Source organism: Megalobrama amblycephala, linkage group LG13 (assembly GCF_018812025.1).
Source record: "Megalobrama amblycephala isolate DHTTF-2021 linkage group LG13, ASM1881202v1, whole genome shotgun sequence".
Lineage (NCBI taxonomy): Eukaryota > Metazoa > Chordata > Actinopteri > Cypriniformes > Xenocyprididae > Megalobrama > Megalobrama amblycephala.
In genome coordinates this window covers 23585993-23612501 of record NC_063056.1, presented here as the reverse complement: position 1 = coordinate 23612501, position 26509 = coordinate 23585993, and the positions used below count along the sequence as shown (strand labels likewise).

General features: G+C 37.8%; 2 protein-coding genes across 7 annotated transcripts in view; both read left to right on the top strand.

Moving 5' to 3' along the window:
• The window catches only part of phactr4b (phosphatase and actin regulator 4b), a 48156-nt gene extending 31199 nt beyond the window's left edge, over window positions 1-16957 (top strand). For 4 of the 5 annotated variants that reach the window (XM_048152447.1, XM_048152448.1, XM_048152445.1 and 1 more), the window contains 11 exons: window positions 2145-2594; window positions 4029-4433; window positions 6866-6997; window positions 8787-9297; window positions 10475-10767; window positions 13636-13816; window positions 14348-14403; window positions 14794-14855; window positions 15007-15144; window positions 15376-15452; window positions 15541-16957. In XM_048152447.1, the coding sequence (XP_048008404.1) occupies window positions 2145-2594; window positions 4029-4433; window positions 6866-6997; window positions 8787-9297; window positions 10475-10767; window positions 13636-13816; window positions 14348-14403; window positions 14794-14855; window positions 15007-15144; window positions 15376-15452; window positions 15541-15556 (2321 nt within the window). In that variant the 3' untranslated portion in view covers window positions 15557-16957. The remainder of the gene's footprint in view (window positions 1-2144; window positions 2595-4028; window positions 4434-6865; window positions 6998-8786; window positions 9298-10474; window positions 10768-13635; window positions 13817-14347; window positions 14404-14793; window positions 14856-15006; window positions 15145-15375; window positions 15453-15540) is intronic. The other variant, XM_048152449.1, reaches the window with a different exon arrangement.
• A 985-nt stretch (window positions 16958-17942) lies between these two features.
• Window positions 17943-26379, top strand: rcc1 (regulator of chromosome condensation 1). Of its 2 annotated transcripts, none has more exons than XM_048153319.1 (10): window positions 17943-18105; window positions 18837-18943; window positions 20404-20591; window positions 20707-20886; window positions 20966-21062; window positions 21146-21268; window positions 23117-23263; window positions 23351-23470; window positions 23577-23729; window positions 25592-26379. In XM_048153319.1, exons 2-10 carry the CDS (start codon window positions 18868-18870, stop codon window positions 25765-25767), a joined length of 1260 nt encoding a protein of 419 aa, XP_048009276.1. In that variant the 5' UTR covers window positions 17943-18105; window positions 18837-18867; the 3' UTR covers window positions 25768-26379. The 2 variants fall into 2 exon arrangements, with proteins under 2 accessions (XP_048009276.1, XP_048009277.1); XM_048153320.1 differs by having other exon boundaries at window positions 17945-18105; window positions 18843-18943.
• Window positions 26380-26509: the final 130 nt, after the last annotated feature.

The window sequence follows — 26509 nt, the reverse complement described above, 5'->3', positions numbered from 1 at the left end:
TATATACATATTATTTACACACATTACTCACACATATATTATGCAAACTCAAACTTTTATTTTGTATGCGATTAATCACGATTAATCGCTTGACAGCCCTACTGTTAATTAATCAATATGGGTTGATTCACAAAGCATGACCTCATGACCTGCATTTTTGCTCGTGGATACTAAATAATAATCAAGCGTAGCATTAGTTCTGGCAGGTCACATCAGTCAAGCTTGCATCAGCTGACTCTCAGCTGATCCACATCTACCTATAAGAATACAATGCCTATCACAGAATTCATATATAAGTCCTTCAGTATTACCAGCAGCTATCACGTTTCTCAAGAGCTAATTACCCTTCTCCATCCCCAGCTCCTCCTCTCATCCAGTCAGGATTTGGCCTTCTGATTCCCACTTTAACTAATTCTTAAATTATGTGTACATTAAAATATTCAACATTAATGACATATACAATACATTTATGTTGGTTCTGTACTGTTAGTAGGGGGGGTTATTGCTGCTCTCCCTGCTCTTATTCATGCTAGACTACATGGATGGGCAGGGAGTTCTTGCCCAGAACAGAACCATACCACCAATCCAGACTGTATGCCAATTGCCGATCATCTTTGACGATAGTGGTCCTGACAGAAAAAATATTAATGACACACATTTTAATTAAAGTAATGAAATAAAAACCTGGATGACTTTCTTTCCTCCATGGAGTATAGATGTTAGAAAGTGAATGCTGTCAAACTCCAAAAAGAACCATAAAAGACACACAACAGAAGAGAAAAGTATGTTTTTCTGACATAAACATATTCAGAAGACGTTATATAATATAGCGCACAATATAAGCCAGGCTACTTTAACAGTGTTTTGACAGAAAAGAGCTTGAATACAGAAAACATGGTTTCATCAATGAACCAAATTAAGTTTTAACAACTTGACTATCCACCTTATTCCTACGGCCCATGATGCTCGGTGCGAATTATGGGTGTAGCTGTAAACAATCAGTGAAAGGCTCGCTCCATGAACGCAATAATGTTTTGTTTTTTTGTTTTTTTACAATCATGGCTACAATCATGAGATTATTCTACTCACCCTTCAACCATTGAATATTAAAAGGACATTTAAAAGTATAAAAGCATCAACAAGGTACTTTCTTTCCACGAGAAAGTAACAAGCGATTCTTTCCACAGCAATAACGGATGGGTTGAATATCACTATAGTGATGTGTATCTGTATTATGTAACATACATTGCCTTAATCAAAAATGTTCATTAACTTCAGCATTGCGTATACTATTTCAAAGTCATTTCCGTCATTTTGACAGATAATAAATTGTATTTACCTGTGAAAGCAAACCTGGAAAGAGACATTAGGATCTGAGGATTCTTTGTGCATTCCAGTGAATTATTAATTGTATATATCTTTAATTAAATCGGGAGAACAGACCACAATTGTGCAGTATATGTTGTCCATTTTTATACTATTACAGTTGAATGCAAGGGGGGAAAAAAAATAAAATAATCATGAGGAAAATAATGCAGCAACTGAAAAGAGCTCTTGCCATAGATATTTTTATTGTAACGTCACGTTAAAATACCAGCCGTTATGTTATTCTCATGATGTCTGGAAATAAAACATGAAGGAAAATTGATGGATAAGCTTTATTTGTAGGGCAACCTTATGAATTGAAATGATTGGTTTCAGTCTTTTTGAATGAAAGTTACTCGAACCACAAGTGCCATCCATAATTCAGAACGCAGTAGGCTCGTCAGGAATGAGGCGGACAAATGACAGGCTCCATTTGGTGTTAAGTTGTCAAACACTTTGTCAGGATTGCTGAAATTTGTTCAAATTTGCATTATCTTCATTCCATCTTAGTCCAGAATAAGTTGTAGTTTCCCTCACGTTTTACTAGGCTGCGTTCAACTCTGCAAATAACATCTGTAACACAAGATAAAATGAAAATCTGTTTTGGTGTTATGAAAAAGCGGTGGCAAAAGTGCACTGCGCTGACTATAGATAATCTTGACTAATGTTGAGGATGGCAATAGTAAAACTGTTGACCTGCCTTTTATAATATAATATTAATCCAGATACTTGCCAAGTAGTTATGTTTTAATCTTTTTGTTATAATTCTTTGTTAACAGAATCAGGTGAGGCCCATGGCCACAAGCCACACTATGTGAAGAATGGTCACACTCTGCCTGTAGGAGTTGGTGGAGGTCTGGGGCTAGAGCAGGTTCACTCGCCCTCTGAATCTGAATTCAGGGTCAACCCTGTCTGGCTGCCGCAGCATGATGACCGCAGAGGTCGCGCCCCCTCTGATGGGGATCATCGCGGAGCATTGGGCCCCCGGGCCTCCAATCAGGACGAAGGCAGGAGAAGCGGTTGGTCTGTCGGGACGGAGGACTGGAAATCTAATCTAGCCTGGCAGGGAGATGATATCCGACGTGGAGGAAGACCTCACGCTGAAGTGGACAAGAGGCCTGGGCTAATGAAAGCCCCATCTGAGGATGGGCGCAGGACTCGCCCCGAATCAGACTGGAAGCCGACGCTTCCCCGTCACTCGTCTGTCGAAGAGGGAAGGGGAAGACGAGGTTTGTAGGATCAATTCTCTTCATGTTTCTCTAGTTCCCTTTCTACCTTCCTCTTCTTTGTTCTACCACACTTCCGCCATCACTTCCTCACCTTCTGTTGGGCCAACTGGAGTGAGACGAGTGTCTGTGTTCCCATGGGTTCTGCTCCAGCTAAGGTTCTTATTTAGGAACTGAGCACAGCTAAGCTGAGTTCTCCTGTTCTTTCCTAATTAATAAACCACAGTCACCTCAATCCTCATCAAAGCCAACATTATCATTTAATTCCAAACCATTCCTCTGTAGGCAGATCTGTCTCACCACTAGGACTGATGAGACAGTTTTAATTTAGATTTAGTCACCATTCAAATGTTGCTCTACGTTTAGAGCAATGTAGCTTATTGAAAGAATTATAGAAATGTTTTTCAGCTTTCTGATGGTATTCAATGTGCGTTTTGATATTTATGTATTTTGTTCTGTAGTGTCTTAAATTGTCTTAAAAAGATTAGAAATCTTTTGTATTCTTTTTCTTTTTATTTTTTTTTTATTTTATAATTTCAACCAAACTGCCATTGTAGCAATGAAAACTGTTTAATATAACGAAAACAATTCAATAAGAATCATTATAATATATACAATATTATAATACAATTATAATAATCAAGGCATGTTTTCCACAGTTTTTCATTATTGTAATTATAATATATTTTATAATAATTATATTTTTAATATGAATTTCTATTAGAAAATAATAATAAAATATATTTATGCACCTACATTTATTTTTAGTAAAACATTTTAATATATTAAAAATACCACATAGGAATTTGCCAGAACATGTTTTAATGATTATGATTAATTTAGTGTTTTATACACTATTATTATATACTACTATTATTATTTTTATTATTATTATTAATATATATTATTATTATTATTATTATGTATTCATTTTTTGAATTGCCTTTTTTACATTTTCAGTTTTCACTCTTTTAAATTTTAGTAATTTTATTATGTGCTTTTTCATTTGTATTAGCTTTTGTCTTTTTAATATTTAGGTGTAATTTTAATTGTGTAAGTAATTTTAGTATTTAAATTTTAACTTTATTTAATTTTAGTTAGTTGCCAAGGCAACATTTTTCATTTTCAGTTGTTTTTTTTTTTTTTTTTGTATTAATATTTATATTGAGTATATTTATATTATATTACTATTTATATACTCATATAAATGAGCAAAAATTATTTTTAATAGTTTTAGCTAACAATAGCAATGCTGACACAAATAAATGGCTGAATCAGAGTTTTGAATCGATTCATTGAAGTGGTTATTCTGTGAATTTTGAACTTTGAAGTAATAAACATAATCCTTACTTCAGATCAGCTTGAGTTATTATGAAGCACAAAGTAAATATATTAATCAGTTTTTCATGTAACTAAATATTATTTTTTCCCTTACAGAGTCTGACAGCAATCAATATGTTCCTAACTCAGAGGTTCTGAGGGACACACTGCGAGAGCCTCTGCCCCCCAAGCAATCTGTCATGCCCCCGAAATGGCTTATGACCTCCACCCCGGAACCTGGTGTTGACAGCTTGCCTCGCACCCCTGTCCACAACCCTGCAGCTGGTTTCTCCTCTTCCTCAGCCTCTTCCAACTCCTCCTCCTCCTCAGCTGTCAGCACAGCTGGAAAACCGCTACGAAACGTCTCCTCAGCTGGTGCCAACACACAAGCTTCCAGTGGCCCTCCCCTCACCACTTCCTCAGGGCCATCCTCAATGGGCGCTGTCCCAACTCAGCCCACAAAACAGCCCCCCCTCCCTCCACCCAAGCCAATCAACCGTAGCAACAACCCCGCCATGTTGGGTGAGTGGTCACAAACATGTCATACGAGATATAAGATGACCTCTATTAAAGTCAGTGAAATTACTAGTCACAATTAATTTGCTTCCTCATGCAAGCTCACTGATAAAGTCCTCATAATCTTCTCTATGGGTGTAGATAGGGCATGTCTCTACAAAAGTTAAGAGACTTCAATGTTGATAATCCCTACCAATATTTTTAGCAATCACTGTTATGAATTATTTGACCTTTATAAATTACCAGTTTCTAGGATAACTATATAAAACGTTTTCATGGTTGGCGCATTTACTGTGCTGCAAACCACCATAGATGACTCATTTTAATTGTATTAAAATGAGTATGTTTTATAAAATAATTTGTCAATACATATATTTATAAAACTCACATTTATGCAGTTTATGCATATTTTTATAATATAGTATTTATATATTGTATAATATTTTAGTGCATATATATTGTAGTCAGGAACTGATCAGCAGTGGAAACATTTGTTTGGTTATCTTACATAGTCAAGAGTGCTGTGTTAGGCAAACTCGTAATACCGTAAATGAGGAAATGAATAAAATGCTCTGTGAGGGAAGTCGAAACAGTTTATTAAAATTAAAATAGGAATTCCAGTAAAATTCAGATACTTCACCTACTGTGACAACCCTAAACCACCTATGTAGAGGCTAACAAGGAAATCCTTTCATACTTAAAGATTGCAATATTAGTAATTTCTGTCTATGTGTGTAACTGTATGTATATAATTTGAATATTAGTATTGATATTTTAAAATGTGTCAAAGCAAACCTACTGCATTTGCTCACAGGATTAACACTACAGCATCTCATACAGAATGCACTGATTCTTATATTTCAGAAAAGAAATATGATTTGTTGTGTAAATTACATTAAATCCGTGTGATATACGTCAAGAGAACCCAACCATGTATTTATTACACTTCGGCAATACATTTCTGCTATTCTCTGCTTACAGAGCCAGTTTTTGCTTTTGGGTTCATGACCCTTAAGCTGATCAACTTGATAATAGTCTTTGATTGCGAGATACCGAGTTATTACTAAAGACAATGTTTTCATTTATGCCGTAATCTTGGATTTGTCATTTGTCCCTGATTGTTGCAGGAAAACAATAGACATGTTTGTTTCAATTTAGTGGGAACTCTTTCTTATTTGGGAGAATTGTTTACTGAATGCGTTTCTTTGTTTAATCATATGAGAAGTTCTCCTGGCAGCCGCATGCAAAATTTCATCCCGCTGATATCAATATCTGATGTTGAATTTTATTTTATTATATTAGCCCTTGACTTGAACTATGAAAAACTGGAACCTATTTAGGGAAAAAGAGATGTTGAACGTCATCAATATATTCTGTTTTATTTTAGGGATTATATATTTAAGCAGTATAACACAACAGTCCTGCTGAATCGAATATCAGCATGGCTGTAATTTGCTCGTAGGCACAAGGTATATTATTTTGTCCTCCAACAACAAAAATAGCTCAAAAGGAAGCCAAAGCATCAATCTTTTCATGGTTTGTAGTGTCTAAACATCGTGTATCAAACATTCAGTCTCCACACTGCCTCCTGCTGTCCCTTTGGAAACCAGTCAATAAGCATGTCAGTCAGTGGCTCTGACAGGCAGAGCTGTACATCTCCCTTATGTGGTGTTGTTGTTGTTTTACTGCTGGGTCACAGTACACTGGAATGGTTCAGATCTTGATGTTGAACCACAGACACCAGACAGTAGCTCTGTTGCATAAGAAGAGCTATTGTAAAAAAAAAAAAAAGAATTAACTAGAACATTTTAAAATGCATAGGTTTTCTTTTACTTTGACTGGTTGCACAGTGCTGTGGCATTTTTCTTGGTGTAATGGCAGTTCTGAAGATAATGGTGCTGGTGACTTATTTGGATCATATCTATGGCTTTAGCTGGTTCTTTATCTCACATATGCATTTAAAGTCAATGTGAATTGCCATTTGCAACCCATTTTACTTCCATAATGTAATGTATTTCCAGGATATTCAACAAGAAAAAAATGGGATAAAGGATAAAACAAGTAATTATTTCAATGCCTGAAATTAGTCTTTTTGGCTATTGGTTAATGTTATCCAATAGCTTGCTCAGGCGAAGTGATGTCACTAGAAAAGGAAAGTGTTTTCAGAGGAAGAGCATGTTAAGCTTTTATATTTTGATTGAAATATTTTGTAAAGTTTTAAACAAGCTGCACCAATTAATCATTCACAAAAAGACCAGGAACGTGCATTAGGAAAATGAATGGGGTCCGTTTTGATTTCACATTGACTTTAAAAACCTTCTGTGTGTGTAGTCTCACTGTTGTGCTGTTTACAGTCAATTAAAGGAGTAAGTCGTCACTGCTTTTGTAAAGGTGTATGTTGTTTGATGCCCGGGGACTGTGTTTTTGTCCCCCGCCAGCCTCCACCCTGCACGGGGGTGACGGCAGCGATTTCCCCCTCTACTGGTCCTGTTGGAAGCGTGAGGGTGACCATGACGTCTACCTGTCCCTGCCTGTCTACCTCTGCCGGCGGGCAGGAGGCATGCGCACAGGTAAACGTCGAGGCCAGGCCTGTCGCCAAAGCTGCGTCCTTCATCTGCTGCTGTGTGCGCTAGCCTCATCTTTCTCACCCTCAGCATAGCATGCCTTTAGTGCACCACCTGAGCGTGAGACTAACACGCCCCCCTTGCTGCTACTCTTTCTCTCTCACTCACATTCTCAAGTGCAAAACCGCATGTTTTGGGCATTAAAGCTGTCAAAAGCGTGCAGCACATTATTAACAGGTGTTTAAACGACTAGAAGACCCCCTGTGGAATTGAGCCGATCTTAGCCACCGCTGCTGGAAATGCCCCATCATGCCAGATGCCAGCATATGTTCTGCATAAGCTACTCCAGGCAACAGTTGCTCCACAAGCAGCTGTGAGATTAGAGAACGAGGAATGAATCCAGTCCACCTCATCACATGCTGAAAACCTGCGGGTTGCTTAGCTTTAGGGCTAAAATTTATGCTTTTGATTTGTAGAAAGACAGCCAGGCTAATGCAAAGAATGTTTTAACATGCAGTTTGCATGTTGAACTTACTTTATGCTTCCTTCTCATTAATAATGTTTGGCCGCTGTACTTCATTATACTTACGCTATATTTTCGGCAGTTATGTGTAGAGCAATTCATCTGTAAGTCATGTGACATGGGATTCTGATTGCATTGATTAGCAGTCACATGGCTTTTCGTCAATGAACTTGCTTGCTTAGAATGTGTTCTGTAAGAATTAGTTGGTCTTCGGTGGCGTTACTGGCGAATCGGAATGGGAGTCATTTAATTCTACTAATATGATATCACTGATCTGAAATGTGAAAATTTTAAAGTCTGTGTTCAACAAAAATGAAATTTCTGTAATCATTTACTCACCCTCGTCTCATTCCAAACCTGTATGATTTTCTTTCTTCTGTGGAACACAAGGATATATTTTGTCCATACTGGATTAGGGCTGGACGATATATCGTATGTGATTGTCACGCGCATTTCGTCAGTAAAGCCGGTTCCCTGATTACCGCTAAATCACCATCACCTGCTTTCAAATGGAGCGGCATTTAATAAACAGAGCCGTAGTTCACTGACAAGCCACACAATCACATGCGATATATCGCCCAGCCCTATACTGGATGCTTTTTACCATGCAGTTACATTGAGCTTTCATACCTCAAAAAAGACATAAGTGCTTTAAAAGTATCATAAATGTAGTCCATATGACTTATGAAGTCATACCATAGCGTTTTGTGAGGAACGGATGGAAATTTTAACCATTTTTCACTGATGTTCTCCAGTGAAGTATTTATTTTAGTATTATTTATTTACTATTACAATATTTATTAATATTTTAAATGAGCTATTATTTAATTCACTATATAGCTATTATTAGATATATATTTTCAAGTTTTAGTGACTTATGTGCTTTTGGTGTTTTTATTTTTTATATTTCTATTTAGCTTTAATTTATAATTAAGTTTTAGTTTTAGTAATTGTGGTACTTCTACATAGTTTTTCATCTAATATTCATATTTTATTTTATTTCTAGATTTATTTGAGTTAAAAGAATGATTTTTAATAGTTAAGGGAGTTGAACTTGTGAACTGGACCAACTAATTTAATTGACAAGATTTATTTTAAAAAAGTCTCAAAAATTTGAAATGGCATGAGGGTGAGTGACAAAATTTTCATTTTTACGTGAACTGTTCCTTTAATTAGAGTAAATAGTACAGTAATGTTTGACCTTTAGACAGTATGTTTGGAAAAATTACTTACTTAAATTTACAATGTTTCTTTATGCATAATATTCTACAGCTGAACTTTCACAAGGAGGCACCAACCTAGTACCAGTCAAACCTTCGCCCCCCATGCCCCCGAAGAGAACCACGCCTGTTACCAAGCGCAATGCAGAAGACTCCCCACTGACCATTTCCTCTCTTCCCTCCATTCTGTCCGAGGACATGAGGGCCAACATCCCTGGGGGCTACCAGCTGCCCCCACCTCCCCCATCCCCACCTCTCCCCTCACACATCCCCCCGTCCCCTCCACGGGCCCACACCCATCACCTCCTCCACCAACACTCCTACCCCTACCCCCTGCCCCAGCCACTTCCTGTCCATTTTGACCCCCCCAGCCCTCCAGAGGAACCGCCTGCCCGTCAAGCACCCGTTCCCTTACACATCATGATCCAGAGGGCGCTCAGTAGCCCAGGACCCACCCTCCCACACCCAGATGGCTCCCAGCGTGCCCACTCACTGCTGTTTGAGACACCGCCGGAGTACCAGGGCGGCCGCCCACTGCCAGTGACCATCCAGCCTCTCAAACTGTGAGTGTAATCTGGGCACTTTCTTTACTTTCGGTTAGAGCTGTCAATCAAAAATTAAATAATAAATAAAAATATTTAGTCAGTTTGTAATGTTTTACAGCAGCCTATGTTTTTAACCTTGTAACGTTTAATCTAAATCTAAGACTTCTCTCTAATGGTGTATGCTGGACTTCTCCAATCATTTAGTGCAGTTAAACCCCATCTTTCCACAATTCACTGCAAACTTGAATTCATTTTTTAAATCCAGCTTTCATGAGTCAAATTCCAATCAACAATTGATTGATAGAACCAAGTCCCCGCCCTACATTTATTTTCTTTTTTGATAATTCATTACACTCAAATGTATGCCACAAAGGAAGAAAAAGTTCTGTCACTACTTCAATTTCAACAAAACTTTTAAAATAGCAGTGATAAACATTGAACTAGTAATTTTCTGTCCTTCTTCTTCATGCTCTTGCTGCTGCTTGACCCTCCATAGACATTGAGCCAGTGTGATTTTGCCATGTAATACATTTTCACATATTTTGTTAATCCTGGAACAACATTTATAAAACAACATAAAGATCCATTTGAGGGTTATATTAACTGTTTGAACTTTATGCACTGTTCAAGGCAAGCGTGAGCTCCGTGGGCGTGGAGCACGAGAATTAAAGGGCCAGTAGCCCTGAATCGGCTTATTTATAATGATGCCCCAAAATAGGCAGTTAAAAAAATGAATAAAAAAAAATCTATGGGGTATTTTGAGTTGAAACTTCACAGACACATTCAGGGGACACCTTAGACTTATATTACATCTTTTTAAAAAAAGTTCTAGGGCACCTTTAAAATCCGAGGGATCCGATAGGTGAATAACACTGATGTAGAAGCACCTAATCATGGTTGTAAACTTAAACTTGACATAAACCTTAAACTTGTCATTCAAATCTGATTGGTTGATTGGAATGTTGTTCCAGGATCAACAAAGATGTTGATTCAGAAACATGTTGTACTGGTGTCCACACATTGAGCCTTGATACTAGTTTGGGAGAGGCTGGTTTAATCCATCTTTATGTTGCTTTCCCTTTTTCTCCACAATATTTTTTATCCTCTCTTGAATGTCCCTGACAGTAAAAAGTTGCAAATACAGTACATTAATATGCATATGGGTCCAATATGAAATGGATTTTTATTTGCTCAGGGATGAGGATGACTACTCTGATGAAGAGGAGGAGGAAGAGGATGACGATGATGATGATGAGGAACCTCCACCTGATCACCTCCCATCCCCTCAGTCCCAACCAGATCTTGAGCCTCGTAGCCGCAGATGTCTGGTGGGGGACCTGAGCGTCAGCATCATCCCTGAAGGAAACAACAGCAGTGAGGAAGAGGAAGATGAGGAAGATCAGCAGCCAGAGGAGAGCGATTCAGACGGACCCGTGCTGTACAAGGATGATGAATCAGATGAAGACGAGGAGGATGATAGCCCACCAAGTGTGTATATATATGTGTTTGCATGTGTAGATCAGAGGTCACGTTAGACTTTCGCACTGTCCGTCATTTTGACGGATAGGATAGTGAAAATTCCGTCATAACCAATTATTACCAGTCATTTTAATTTTTAGATTTAAATGATAATAAGACGTTTAATAGTGTCTTTTTTTCATCCATATTTTCATTTTTATTCACGATCTTACAGGATAAGCAAATGGGCCTAGGCTATGCATTTATTTATTATATGCATTTATTATATTATGAAAAGAAAGTTGAACAGAGACTGTTCAACTTTCAGTTTTAACTTTCACTTTTCAGTTTTAATCTTTAACAGTTGTCGCGGATCATGACTGAATGCGATCATCCCATCCCTTCCTCTTTACTACTTTACAGAACAAAATAAACATGAATGAACATCAGAAAATATGTTGCAAGACACAGTAGCTTACCGAAATCTGTTTCACGTCCTAATCAGTTCAATCAAAGTTGGAAACAATGTCACGTAACCTAGAAAAGAAATTCGTTGACCATAAACTTGATAGTCAACAGGAAAAATAACAAAACAAACCATTTAAAACAAAACGAGCTGGATTAGAAATTTAAAGGTGCCCTAGATTCAAAAATTGAATTTACCTCGGCATAGCTGAATAACAAGAGTTCAGTACATGGAAAAGACATACAGTGAGTCTCAAACTCCATTGTTTCCTCCTTCTTATATAAATCTCATTTGTTTAAAAGACCTCAGAAGAACAGGCGAATCTCAACATAACACAGATTGTTACATACTGTAACAGTCGGGGTGTACGCCCCCAATATTTGCATATGCCAGCCCATGTTCCCAACATTATGAAAGGCATTAGACAAGGGCAGAACGTATGGATGTGCACAGCTGAATCAACAGACTAGGTAAGCAAGCAAGGACAATAGCAAAAAATGGCAGATGGAACAATAATAACTGACATGATTCATGATTACATGATATTTTTAGTGATATTTGTAAATTGTCTTTCTAAATGTTTCGTTAGCATGTTGCTAATGTACTGTTAAATGTGGTTAAAGTTACCATCGTTTCTTACTGTATTCACGGAGACAAGAGCCGTCGCTATTTTCATTTTTAAACACTTGCAGTCTGTATAATGCATAAACACAACTTCATTCTTTATAAATCTCTCCAACAGTGTAGCATTAGCCGTTAGCCACGGAGCATAGCCTCAAACTCATTCAGAATCAATGTAAACATCAAAATAAACACTGTACTTACGCGATTAGACATGCTGCATGACGAACGCTTTGTAAAGATCCATTTTGAGGGTTATATTAGCTGTTTGAACTTTTTTTATGGTGTTTAAGGCAAGCGCAAGCTCTTGGTGCGTGGAGCACCAGATTTAAAGGGCCACACACCCTGAATCGGCTCATTTCTAATTATACCCCAAAATAGGCAGTTAAAAAAATGAATAAAAAAAAATCTATGGGGTATTTTGAGCTGAAACTTCACAGACACATTCAGGGGACACCTTAGACTTATATTACATCTTTTAAAAAAAAAGTTCTAGGGCACCTTTAATTATTTAAGTATAAGTATTATAACTTTATTATTATAAAATGGACTTAAAAATTGGGTGCTTGCCTGTGTGTAATCAAACGCATCGTTTTCATTTTACTCTGGAGCGCGAAGACACACTGGAGCACACTCGCCACCAACTGGACAGGGGTGGGAATTACAGTTACAAGTTACATCAGCCTCAGTGTAATCTGTCAAAATGACGGATGGCCTTCAGATTTTTCTGTCACTGCAAAAAAAAATTCCGTCAATGACAGAAAATTTTCGGTTAACGCAACCTCTGGTGTAGATATACTGTTTGTTTATTCATATAAAAGTTTCGTAACTTCAGTGAAACTTACATTAATACGCCATGAGATGGCAGCATGAGAGTGAGTCAGTCAATCGCAAAGACTTTTATATTGAAATGGACTGAAACAAAGAAACAAGGACGTTGTTTTTACTTTAAACATTTTACGAGACGCAACTGACAAATGCATCGACTAGCACTGTCATGGGAATGTCTTAAATGTTAAAAGGACAAAGACAAAAGATATCGCTTTTCTCAGCAGACATTCAAACTGATTTTGTGATTATGAATATAAGATTGAAGAATATCAGCTAGATGCAGGTAATACATTGGCTCAGGATATCTCTTTCTCATAATACTCTACATATTACAGTGAACTTCAATGAATCTTCGTTACTAGTTTTAAAGTGATGTTTTAGAATTAGTAACGGAGGCTTGGGCTCAACTGTTAAACTGTCAACTTGAGATTTGAATCCGTGACGGAAGGAAGTAGTTCCTCTCAAAAGAGGGTTTTTAAAGACACTCCATTGTTGTTCTTATTTATTTACACACTTGTGCCGTCGAACTGTTGTATAAACGCAATATCACACTCGTAGCCATGCGATATGGCTGTTTATCAGCACGCTGTGATTGCCTACGGCACTCGGCCTGTGGCCCAAATCACAGCCGTGCTGATATACAGCCATATCGCACGGCTACGAGTGTGGCTACTTGTCATATTGCATATATATATATATATATATATATATATATATATATATATATATATATATATATATATATATATATATATATATATATATATATATATATAGTACATTGTTGTGTATATATTATTAAATGTGTGTTCATTTGTATAATACATTTGTGTCTGTGTTTTTAGAATGGGCCTTCTGCTGTCTGTATTAATTCCACAGTTTTTTTTTTTAGTAGGATTGTATATTCAGACATCTGTCCGTATAAGAGAGCCAAAACTTCTGACTGCATGCGTGTGTATATGTGTGTTTGCTCGCTGCAGGTGCTCTGGCCAGCAGGGTGAAAAGGAAGGACACATTGGCGCTGAAGCTGAGCAGTCGGCCCTCTGCCCCAGACAGACAGGCTCCTGAGAGGCAGGCCAAAGTAGAGCACACGGGTCTGTCGTGGCAGAGCAAGGAGCAGTGGGAGGCCATCCGCACACAGATTGGTAGTGCACTCACTCGGTAATAGCCCTCTCAGCCACACACCCACATAAATGATTACACTGAAAAACTGTTGAACTGTGAATCGGCCATAGGCTGATACTCGTGGAAGAAGAACCAACGAGAAGTTAAGGCCCACAAGAACAATAACTATAATGATAAAGATATAGTTATGTAAACTGCTCTAAATGTAAAAGAATAGCAGAGTCCATACCACAACTATAACGGCACAGATAAACAATATCGTTGGAATCACTTTCACAATGATTGTTTCCAGCTGTCGAAACAATGGCAGCCAATCAGAATCCATCATGCTTTAAAGAGCTTGAGCATTGAAAGTGACAGATGACAAAACTGCACTGTGTGCTTATAATAAACAGAACAATATCGTGCCTATTAAATTACATTAAATGTAATATATATTAAAACATTACATTACATTGTAAATTATATTTAAACATAATTAAAATATTGTTTATCATATTGTGCAAAATAAAGAGAAAATATGAATGATGAGGTTTTTTGTTTGTTTTTTTATTTTTTTATCTGTAGACGATTGAGCCAGAGACCTACTGCTGAGGAGTTGGAACAGAGAAACATTCTCCAGCGTAAATTGCCTCTTTATGCTCACTCCAGTTATTGTATCATGATTTATTTCCCTGCTTCCGTCTTGTCCCTTTTTTCTCGTTTCATTAGTTACTCATTTATTCTTGTTCATTTATTCCCTCAGTGTTCACTGAAGGTTTGACACTGACCCACATATATTTCACTCTCCATCTCTCTTTGTTCATAAGATATTATTACAGATGCTTTCTGCTAAATAGAGTGAAGTCCTTGCTTGTGTTTCTCTCATAGATTTAAAATACTTTCCTGTCCACTTTTATTTTGTACTTTAATAGTTGTCTGTCCTTTATGTGCTCGCAGTTTTCAGTACTTTTTCTATGATATTGGATCTGATTCAGCCTAATCGGTGTTGATGGTTTCTCTCATTTTTCCAGCCAAAAACGAAGCGGACAGACAAGCAGAGGTCAGGGAGATCAAGCGCAGACTCACCAGAAAGGTGCGATTCGGTTTGCTTGCATTAAAATTGACCTGGAATATAATTTTAAAGTTGATTTTTAGCAAGCATTGACAGTGATCTTGCTTAAAGTAATTCCAATCAAACATTCGACAGCATTTGTGACATGCATTTTTCTTTTTCATTTTTTCAGTTGAGTCAACGACCGACTGTAGCCGAACTACAGGCTCGGAAAATATTACGTTTCCACGAGTACGTGGAGGTCACGTGCGCTCAGGACTATGACCGCCGCGCTGACAAGCCATGGACCAAACTCACCCCCGCAGACAAGGTACAACTACAAAAACGAAAGCATCTCATTTACATCTGCATAACTTGCATATGCAGCCACACAAACATTTGTGTCTATATAAAGATCTAGAGCTCTTTATATATCATTTGACTTGAGTCCTGGAGAATATAAATAGTCTTCAAACACACTGCTTTCTTTTGAAAGTAATCTGATTACATATCTCGTGTTACTTATAATGTGTTACCCCCAACACTAAACCTCTTTGTTTAGGCTGCTATTCGTAAAGAGCTCAATGAGTTTAAGAGCTCTGAGATGGAAGTGCACGAGGAAAGCAGAATTTACACAAGGTAAGTGTATTGTTACTTGCAACATAAAAATACAGAAAAGTGCAAAGCATCTAACCATTGATTTTATGTGGTTTTGTGTCGTTTCTAGGTTCCATCGTCCTTAGCGGCGTCTTTTAACTGGAAAACGAAGCACTTAAAGGCCGGTGGATATTGGGATGAAATGGCTGTTTTTTCTGGTGAGGAGCCTCAGGGTGTCAGAGCGCCTCTCAGACTGCTTTTACTATGAATGTACTTCTTCAATGCCACAGGGTCACCTGGAGCATTCAGAAACGAATCAAAACAAAATCAAAACAGACCGTTTCTCAGTTGTCCACCCACTGACGTGTGGGACGGGTGACCTCTGGGGGACAGATGCAGTATTTCTCCTGGACTTTAGGGGACCCACGTGCCAAGAACGAGAGGCGATGAAGGACTTTTTAGAGGATGTTACTTGTGCCAATGGCAGATATTCCTCTCTCTACTCTCTGAATGGCCTTTTTTCTGCTTTTACTTCATATGATAAACTTTATTTCCTTTCAGGGAAGTGTAACAAAGTTAAAAATAATAGTAATAATAATGATGTGACAATAATAAATACAGTAATAAGTGTTAGTTACTGACAAATAGCAGGGCAGACAGAGGAACTGCAAGAATAAGGCCTGAGCCTGGACATTAATTGTGTATTTGTGTATGTTTGTATAGGCTGCTGTAATTTTTCTCTTAGTTTGGAACGTTCTAAATGTTAGATACTTTAAGGCTCAAGATTTTTTTTTTTTTTTTCATAACTTTCGCTTTATTCGAGACAGGGTTACAGATTCCCCCTACTTTGTGGTCCTCACTGTTTGAAAAGAATAGAACATAGGTTAAATTTTTAGATAGAATGTAAGCATTGCATATCTCACTATTGATCTACAGCGAAACTGTGATCTGTTATCTTTTACAATCTTTTTTTATTAATTGCATCACCTCTGTAAAAGTGAGGTCCAGCTATTTCAGTTTTAAGAAGTGTCCAAATTATGTTTACAAAATATTTTATTTCTAAATAAAAAGGATTTCCTGATTATTTATTACCCATTTAAAAGGAGAATGAATTTAGTCCGGACACGCACTGATACAGCTCTAAAAATGACGTTTTTGTAAAGTACTGTTGACAGGGAGGTTTTTGCGGCAGGAACTCTTCTTCATTTTTTTGCCATTATTTTGTCATTTATGTTGTTTTTGGCCAGTAGGATTATAGGAATTGCTCTGCTGTACAGATCTATTCTGTAGATGAAACTGACTGTTTGTGTATATCTTGTCTTCCTTTTATTTTAAAAAATATTTTAAATATATTGAAACTCATATAGGTTACTATTTTTTTAAGCACAAAATTATTAGTGTATTATTCAGCACTACAAGAATGGGAGCAGAATGTTCCATTGTAATGTAGCGGTGTATATTATTGCTTTTTAATTATATGTGAAACTGACAGTAAATTTGCTGTTTAGGTGTAAACACTAAATCTAAATTAAAATGCTTACCAATAATGTTTGTGTCGCTCTTTCTTACTTACAAATGCATTCTTATGACATACTGACTATCATTTTGTGCACAGAACCCAATGGGTAATGATTCACATTTTAGAATTTAAAATAATCTCTGCCACAGTTCCTCTGGGGACCCGAATTTCAGAAATAAAGATGTCAATCAAAGACAGATTGCGGTCTTTGTTGGATCCTTTTTCACAGTTCTGAGATGTCCAAATGAGATATTACATTGCAAATATGAGAAATTACAGTTGCAAAATTGCAGTTATGAAAATAAACACGCTATGCACATAATACGTTGCAAAGCAGATAAAAAATGTGCCACAATTAGCATGTAACATCAAAGGTGCAGTGAGGTTTTAGAGAGTACTGTTAGTGCCGAGGAAGGGCCAGAAATGGGTAATATTCCTCATTTCTGCATTTGTCACAATGTATATGGTCATTTTTACATCTGTAGTGGCTTTCAGATGTCTGACCCAATATTTTAATTGTTAACTAATACTAAAATATTAAAATGTTTTCAGTGATTAAAATAAAGCTGATATCAAATAAAATATGAAGAATAGACGAAAACATTTTGCCTTGTCAACTAAAATAATTTTAAGAATTAAACTTACTAAAACTAAAATAAAAATAAATGAAGGCTAAATATAAAGATTAAATAAACTAAAACACATAACACACTTTCAATAAAATTAAAATATAAAAATAAAAGCTCATTCAAAATATCAATAAATACCATAATAAGATCCAAATAAAAACAACAATGTAAAAAAGGTAATGATTTCTTTACACACCTTTTGCATTGATTTAAAAAAAGTCCCACCACATAATTAGAAATGTGCTTTGGATTTGATTTTGTTCAGTTTTTTCATTTATTATTATTTTGGTTGTGGTGTATCTGCTCGCAGCCATTCTTCAACCACAAAATTGTCCTACCCGCCTTTCCAATAGGCGGCGCCTGTTCATTTGTATATTAGCGCGAATCCAGTGAAATACATGAAGCAAGACAGGAGTGAGACACGCGTGCGTTACACTCTCTCAAGGAGTTATTGGTGTTCATAAACCTTCTCGAGCCAGCAAAAGCTTTGAACCCGGGCATTTTTTGTTCATACGTGTTGGTTATCATTCTCAGCTGCCTACCGACGGTAAGATGAAATTGTCTCTCATAGTCACAGGAAATGTAATGCAAATAGTCCTTGTGAAATATCTGTTGCCGAACAAGCATGATTGAGCCTGTTTAATTCATTCATTGCTCTTAATCCCATTTAAAGTGTGATGCTTGTGCGATGTGAGTTATGAAATAATTTGTCGTCAGACTAAATGTTGCCGGGGTGAACCGTGTAGACTCTTGACTCCAGGGTGTCGCTTTACAAGGCTTGATCTGTTGAAACTTTTAGCGGGTTGTTCCTATGACTTTGAACTTGAACTCGGCTCTTATTCCGCCATGTTTAAATTCATTTCCTGCATCTAAATTATGCATAAAAGCTGAAAAAATAGACCATCGTCTGTTCTTTCCAATGCCATGTTTGGCTGATAAACCGCCATCAACCATTTGCTGCTGTCAGTCATAGTCTGTGAAGTCAGCGCCAAAAAAAGTGTCTGTCCTAAAACCCAGTTGCCTATGTTGTCCACATTTTTAGCTATTATAATGCCCCTCAAAAAAGCTGTGTGCGCCTATAAGACCAAATTGGCGCACATAATGCTTTAATATGCTATCTAGGTAGACTGCTATCTTTGAGAACTATAATAGTATAAAGTTGAAATTAACTTGTTTCATGACTTTAGCAGCGCTGGCCTGTTTTTTTCCTGTAGGCCTCAAATGCTGTTTAGTTAAGCCTTGAAGAAGTTACTTTTGTTAACATGTCTTTATTTATAGTTTTAGGTTTTGTTAAGAATTTGGAGTCACCATGCCTGCAAAAAAAGCTGTAAAGAGACAAACGATTGCAGCAACTGAGAACTCAACAGTTGCGAAAAAACAAAAAGGTAAGCAGTCTTGTTTCAATTTTCATGTAGTCAAAATGATGCCCCTATTATGCTGTTTTAAGCATTCTTAATTTTGTTTTGTAGGTCTCCTACTGTAGGTTTGCATTGCATGCATCCAAAGTAAAAAAAAAAAAAAAAAAAAAAAATTGCAGTTTCTGAAACGGTTTGATAAAGGATTGGGTCTATCTAAACACCTTGGCCCTGTTTACACCTGGTATTAAGATGCGTTTAGGTTGATCGAATCATAAGTGGATGATGCTAAATGCATGTGTAAATGGGGTGTAAAACATTTTGAGAATGTCCAATTTGACCACTTCCAGAGATAGTCGAAAATGGATTTGACCATATCTTCTTAAGTCGTGACGTAAGGAACGCCGTTTCTGGGTCCAAGCCTCGGCTCGTTTCACTTGAGAATGCCATCTCCATGGCCGTTTATGAGCACTATTTATTCATGTTTAACTTATTAAACATTTAACATTTTAAAATTTAAAATACTTAGTCTACACAGCATTTTCTGTGCTCACAGCATCACAGACATTAATATATTAACGATTTATAAGATGAATCACTGTCTGGCCATCTGGGATTTTGGTATGGCGATTAAAGGTTATGATTATAATTTTTTTTTGGTAGTATTACACCCCATCATGTGTGTATATTAGCATCGTCTGTTTTCTTGTGGTATATGAGAGAGCGTTTGGACCCGGAAACGCTGCCGCGTGACTTCAGACTTAACAACCGAATTGCTTTTGTAGTGTAGACGCTCATGTGGACGAATGTCCGAACAGCGCAAAAGGTCGCCTTCTCTCCACCTACTGACTTGTTTGAACATTATAGGAAGCGCGCTAGCCATATGGGATTTAAGCTTTGTCGGCTAAAGACCCAAGTTTGATTTGAGGATGAAAATGTACCAAGCACAATGTTCTCTCACCATTCCTGATTTCTAACACACACTCACAGCGTTCAGCATGGTCTTGGGGCTATCAAAGCAGAAACAAAAGTTGCTGCTCTCAGTATGTTTTTCCATCGTCTCTGGGCACGTTCACATGTAAATTGCGTGAGCTTATTTTGTCCATTAGATCGAATGATCTGAAAAAAACCCATACATTTAGCCACCCATAGACCCTTCCTCAAAGAAATCGGGACCGGAGTGGTTGAAAGTGGACAAAAGAGACTGATTAAAACTCCAGGTGTAAAGGGGTATGTGTCTGCCTTGTCTACTTGTGATCCGATCGACCGAAACTTATCTCAATACCAGGTGTAAACTTCCTATCTAAACCCTTCCTTTTCTGATTGGTCAGATGGCCCTGTCTGTTGTGATTGGTCTACCGCTTTACAGCACATGTCATAAATGTAACGACCCCTTATGGAATCAAATAAGTACAAAAATGCAGTAGTAGTTTTTCTGTAATATCCAGATTTGAAAACTCATGCTGCTTTTTTTCTGTGGTTGTTTGTAGTCTCTCACAGTAGTCATGGCCAGGAGAAGGGCCTGGTGCTTGTTCTCGGGCAGGGTGATGTTGGGCAGCTTGGCCTGGGGGAGGATGTGCTGGAGAGGAAGAAACCAGCTCTGGTGACTCTTCCTGAGGGTATCGTGCAGGCTGTGGCTGGAGGCATGCACACAGTCTGCCTCAGCGACACTGGAAATGTAAGCTGAGCACAAATAACATTAATCGTGACCTCAAAAAACCCAACTAACAAGACTGTTCAAAGTTATTTTATATTTTTTCTGATGCCCTGCCTGTTATCTCATCCTTGTGTAGATTTATACATTTGGCTGTAATGATGAAGGTGCTCTGGGTCGTGATACATCCGAGGAGGGCTCAGAGATGGTGCCAGCAAAGGTGGACCTTGGGGAAAAGGTTGTGCAGGTTTCTGCAGGAGACAGTCACACCGCTGCCCTCACGGAGGAGGGGACCGTCTATGTCTGGGGCTCTTTTAGAGTGAGTATAGCCTTTATGTATACTGCAACAAAGTGGAAAAGATGTACCAGTTTTGATTGACCTCTCCTTTCTGTTGCAGGACAATAATGGTGTCATTGGACTCCTGGAGCCCATGAAAAAATGCACATTCCCCGTCAAAGTTCCTATAGAAAAGCCAGTGGTTAAAATAGTCTCAGGTGGGTTATAGGAATTCAAGCTTTGACTTTAGTAGTCATTCTCTTTGAAATCTTTCTCATGATGTTTTGAATTCATTCTAAAGGAAATGACCATTTGGTGATGCTGACTGTGAGCGGAGAGCTGTACACCTCAGGATGTGGAGAACAAGGCCAGCTGGGCCGTGTGGCTGAGCACTTTGCTAACCGTGGAGGCAGGAAGGGGTTGAGTATGTATCTCCATGTTGATCGAATAGTCACTACTGGAATGTGAATGAATTTTAGGGCTGGAACGATGTGTCATTGTAATTGATTACATCAATTTACATAAATTAGTTGATTTGCATGTAATTCATTGATTCGTCGCACTGTTTATGGTCATCTCCGATGATGGCGGCTCTGACTCTCGGGCATGCTGAAAATCAGCGGTTGGTTATCGAGCCCAACCTAAATTGTGGGAATTTTTTTTTAAAAAGAGACCAAATAAAATGGTGCCCTGCACACTCTGTAAAACTGAAATGGCATAGGCCTACCACAGCAGCACAACTTCTGTGCAAGAGCATCTGAAATGAAAACATCCCAGGGCTCTTCTGCCTCAAAATTATTATTTTTTTTTTTTATAAATGTATAAACACAACACTAGAATACGGATGTCAGGCTCATATTTTGTGCTTAATACAGCTGCGTTCATACAGCATTTTTGAAATGCTGTGGGTGCGACGCTTGTGAGACACGCGGCTCAAACATACTCTCTGCAACCGCTTACAAAGGATTACTTCACCCAAAAATGAAAATTCTGTCATTAATTACTCACCCTCATGTCGTTCCAAACCTGAAAGACCTTCAATCATCTTCGGAATACAAATTAAGATATTTTTGATGAAATCCGAGAGGTATATGACTCCATAGACAGCAATTTAACCACCGCTTTCAAGGTCCAGAAAGGTACTAAAGACATAGTTAAAATAGTCAACTTGACTACAGTGGTTCAACCATAATGTTATGAAGCGATGAGAATACTTTTTGTGCGCTAAAACAATACAAAAATAGCGACTTTATTCATCAATATCTTCTCTTGTGTCATTCTCGTTCGCTGTTTACACTCAGCATTTCCAGGTTCTACATCAGAACGGCAGCTCAGTATTGGCTGACACTGTTCAGTGGAGCAGAACAACGCGTGCGTGTGATGCTGATGCAGGAGCTGGCTTTCTGTCGTAGAACCTTAGAGCGCTGATTGAAATGGTGTAAAAGTGACTGTGAATGCAGCAATAGTAAACACCTTTCCTAATTAGGCCTACACAAACCTTATCTTTAGTCATAAATAGTATCATTAGGTAATAATTCATACATAGTTTAGTTACGGTTATTATTTATTAGTAATTTAACCAAAGGATTAATCGGCTTTTCAGAAAATAAACGATAGATTAATCGATAAATTACATTATTCGATTAATTGAAAAAATGTAAAAATTAATTGATTGAAAATATAATCCATAGAAGCTGGAAGCATAGAATTTTCTGAATATGTTGATCATTTTAAAATGTACTCTAAAACAATCTTACTGACCCCAAAATTTGCAAGCCTGCATTTACTCTAACAAAAGTACTAGAAATGGTATTATTGTGAAATTTACAATTTTAAGTAACTTTTCTATATTCATTTTAAAATGTAATTCCTGTGGTGGCAAAGCTGACTTTTCAGCATCATTACTCCAGTCTTCAGTGTCACATGATCCTTCACAAATGAACTAACATGGTGGTTTGGTGCTCTAGAAATATTTCTAAAAGGGTTGTGCTGAATATTTGTGTAGAATTTTTTTCAAAATTCTTTGAATAGCATTTGAAATGCTGTTATAAAATCTTTTGTAACATTATAAATGTTTTCAATCTTCCTTTTGATAAATTTAATGCATCCTTGATGAAAAGTATTACTTTCTTTCAAAGAAGGATGACCCCAAATGTTTGAATGCTAGTAAAATATAAATAACTCTGTGGTCTTATCCTTTTCCAGTTACCACCTTTGCTGGTTAAGTTCTGTCTTCTGCGGTGTTCATATAATTTTTTTCTTTCTGTGTCAGTGAGACTGCTGGAGCCGCAGATGGTTATCATTAAGCCACGGGGGAAGGTCATCTTCACGGATGTCTTCTGTGGAGCGTATTTCACCTTTGCTGTATCTAAAGAGGGGCACGTCTATGGATTTGGCCTGTCCAATTACCACCAGCTTGGTAAGATTCTTGGCTCATCCAGTCCTGAAAATTAAATGGTCTGTCTTTTACAGTCTTAGAGATTTCTTTTTTTTTTTTTTAATACAGGCACCCAAAGCACAGACACCTGCTTTGTTCCTGTGAAACTCGGTTCTTTCAAGAATTCCACCACCTCCTGGGTGGGTTTCTCTGGGGGGCAGCATCACACACTGTGCCTGAATTCAGAAGGTAATTCATCCAAAAACTTTTTCTAATATGTACGTTTGGCACTGGCATTGAATCATGTGTCCAAGTAGTGTATCAAATGACTTTCAACTACTGACTTCATTCACAGGACAAGTGTACAGTCTTGGTCGGGCGGAGTATGGCCGTCTGGGCCTGGGGAAGGATGCAGGGGAGAAGAGTGAGCCCACACCTGTCACTGTGATCAGTGACGCTCAGGTGGTTGCCTGTGGTGCCTCTGTGAGCTATGCTGTCACCAAACAAGGTGAGAATATGCCCTGTCCTGGTTTACATGCACTCCAAACACCTCAAATCAGCATAAACTGAGACCTTTTTGGCTTCAGGTTTGTTTTGACTAATTCTAAATATTTTTAGCCGCTACAAGTTGTTATGCAAAACTTTAAATGCATTGTAAACAGTTTCAAACCACAACCAAATTTGGTATAAATATGCATAGAGAACTTAAAGAGAACACGCATGCTCACCAAGGCTGTGTTTATTTGATCAAATATACAAAAACTACTGTGCCCCCTATGTGGTGATGGACAAAAATAAGATGGGAGTATTGCGTTTCCCTGAGAAACTTTGTTCTCTCTTGCAAAAGTTTAAAAAAAAGAAGTAATATTGTAATATATAATGTAATATAGTAATGTAATATTGTACGATATTATTGCAATTTAATATTTTTAGATGTAATTTATTCCTATGATTGCATAGCTGAATTTCCAGCAATCATTACTCCAGACTTCGGTGTCACATGGTCCTTCAGAAATCATTCTAATATGCTGATTTAGTTCTCAGGAAACATTTCTTGTCAGTGTTGATAACAGCTGCTTAATATTTTTGTGGAAACCGTAATGCATTTTTATTCAGGATTCTTTTTGTATAGAAAGTTCAAAAGAGCAGTACATTTGTAACATTAAGGGTGCGTTCACACTTGTAATTCGGTTTGTTTGGTTCATTTGGTCCGGACCAAAGAAGAAGAAAGAAAAACATTTAGTCCTGGTCCGGTTAGCGTTCACATTGGCAATTTTATCACCGAACCTTAAGGCATAGGGATACATTCACAACGTGATTGGTCGGATTTTATGACGTATTGCCTATTTTGAGACGGAACTTCCAAAACAGTGCTGTTTTCTGAGGTAAATGCACTCGTTGTGTGTGCGTAGCGGTGCGTAGCCTGCATGTGATGGTATTTTGGCCAGCTGGGAACTCGTGAAGAGCTTATAAAATGTGTAAAGGAGTCAAAACACCGGCGGGAATCCATCCGTCACACACACAAATGATCTGCTGCATGGAGACGCGCGTCTGATGCCTGTGATGGGCAAACTCACGACTATGACAAGAAAAACCGACATGCGTGAGTATTCTGTCCTTTTTAGGGTCTCGTCTTCCTGTTTTTGGTTCGGTTACATGTCTTTGGTCCGTGTTGCGTTCATGTATCATTCGAACCGCACCAGAGTTCGTTTGGAAGCGGACCGAGACCCATCTTTTCAGCGATCTCAGTCCGCTTGTTTGGTGCGCACCAGGGTTCGGATGGCAGCGTTCACATACCGGTATGTTCAAATGAACCGCACTATCCGAGCAATCGCACCAGGGTTCGTTTTAATCGAACCAAACATGACCAGTGTGAACGCACCCTAAATGTCTGTCACTTTTGATCACTTAAACGCATCCTTGCTGAATAATTGTAATTTCTTCAAAAAAAAAAAAAAAACCTTACTGACCCCAAACTTTTAATCTGTAGTTTACTTTATGGCAGATATTTAAATGCATTTATAAATTTAATATCTTTCATATTGTACACAATGCTGCGATGCCTAAATTCAGTATAGCTTGGTTTTACTACTATATAGCTTGGTTTTACTTGTCTGATCAAAACTGATCAGTGCATTTATAGTTTGATACCATTTGGGTTTGGGTTGTAGCATTGTTTATCCCTGTAGTTTTAAATTGCAAATGCACAAATGTATCCTCAACCACTAATTACATTAATTGCACCACTCAGAGCAGTGTTTTTTTTTTTTTTTAGGACATTAACAAATAACATAGAATGTACTCTTGGCTTGTTTTGATCTTACTTAAAAGCTGTGTTTTAGTTTTCTAACAACGGTATCTGTTGGCTAGGCTCTGTGTTTTCCTGGGGAATGGGCACCAACATGCAGCTGGGTACAGGAGAGGAGGATGATGAATGGAGCCCAGTGGAGATGACGGGCAAGCAGCTGGAGAACCGTGTAGTTCTATCAGTGTCCAGTGGAGGGCAGCACACGGTCCTGCTGGTCAAAGACAAGCAGGAGAGCTGATCTTTAACTCCTTGACTAAAGACAGCTGAGCCAATCTACTGTATCAGTGGTATCTGTAACCTAAAGCTTGATCAAGATTGGGGGACTCTGGGGTTGATAATGCTTCCTGTGCTGTGCTAAGCTAAGCCAGCGAATGAGGGAGATGGTAGGTTGTGAAGAGGGTAGGATGAGTATCATCTAATTAAACCTTTTATCCCGCTTTATGGGGAGCCCAAACATTCACTGGATATGGTCCGGTAGATGATCAGAGACCTTTTTTATGGACTTTTTGTTTCTTCTTTGCTTTATTTTCTTAATTCTTTTTAACCAAGATCTTTAGTATGCCTCCTGGAGACTGCCTGTCACGAATGATTGTATGCATGTATGAGCTGAAAAGTGATTTAATAAGTGTTTTAGAAAAGTCCCACAAACCGTTTTTTAAATTCCATGTTCTGGTCTGAGCAATAAACGGTTACAATAGCAGGTCTAATCTATGTCTCACAAAAAAAAACAGATTTGGTATTGCTGTACTTTGCAGTGTTAAACTGTTTTCCTAATTTCTTGATGAAACAAATATTGTATCCATGCATTGCTGGCCCTGTGGACATTAATAAAAATGAGTCTTTACAGAAACTGACCTATGATTACTTATTTAAAACACAAACTACTCATTTAGTGATTTATTAGAGTAAGAAGTCACTTAATGCCTTTTACCCAAGAAGGTTTGGAAGTGTATATCGTGTTGTAGTGATTTATCTATTTT

Coding starts and splice junctions, on each gene's coding strand:
- rcc1 (XM_048153319.1), top strand. CDS start 18,868: ATGCCTGCAAAAAAAGCTGTAAAGAGACAAACGATTGCAGCAACTGAG. Junction 23,264..23,350: donor GTCCAATTACCACCAGCTTG/GTAAGATTCTTG, acceptor TTTTTAATACAG/GCACCCAAAGCACAGACACC. Junction 23,471..23,576: donor ACTGTGCCTGAATTCAGAAG/GTAATTCATCCA, acceptor CTTCATTCACAG/GACAAGTGTACAGTCTTGGT.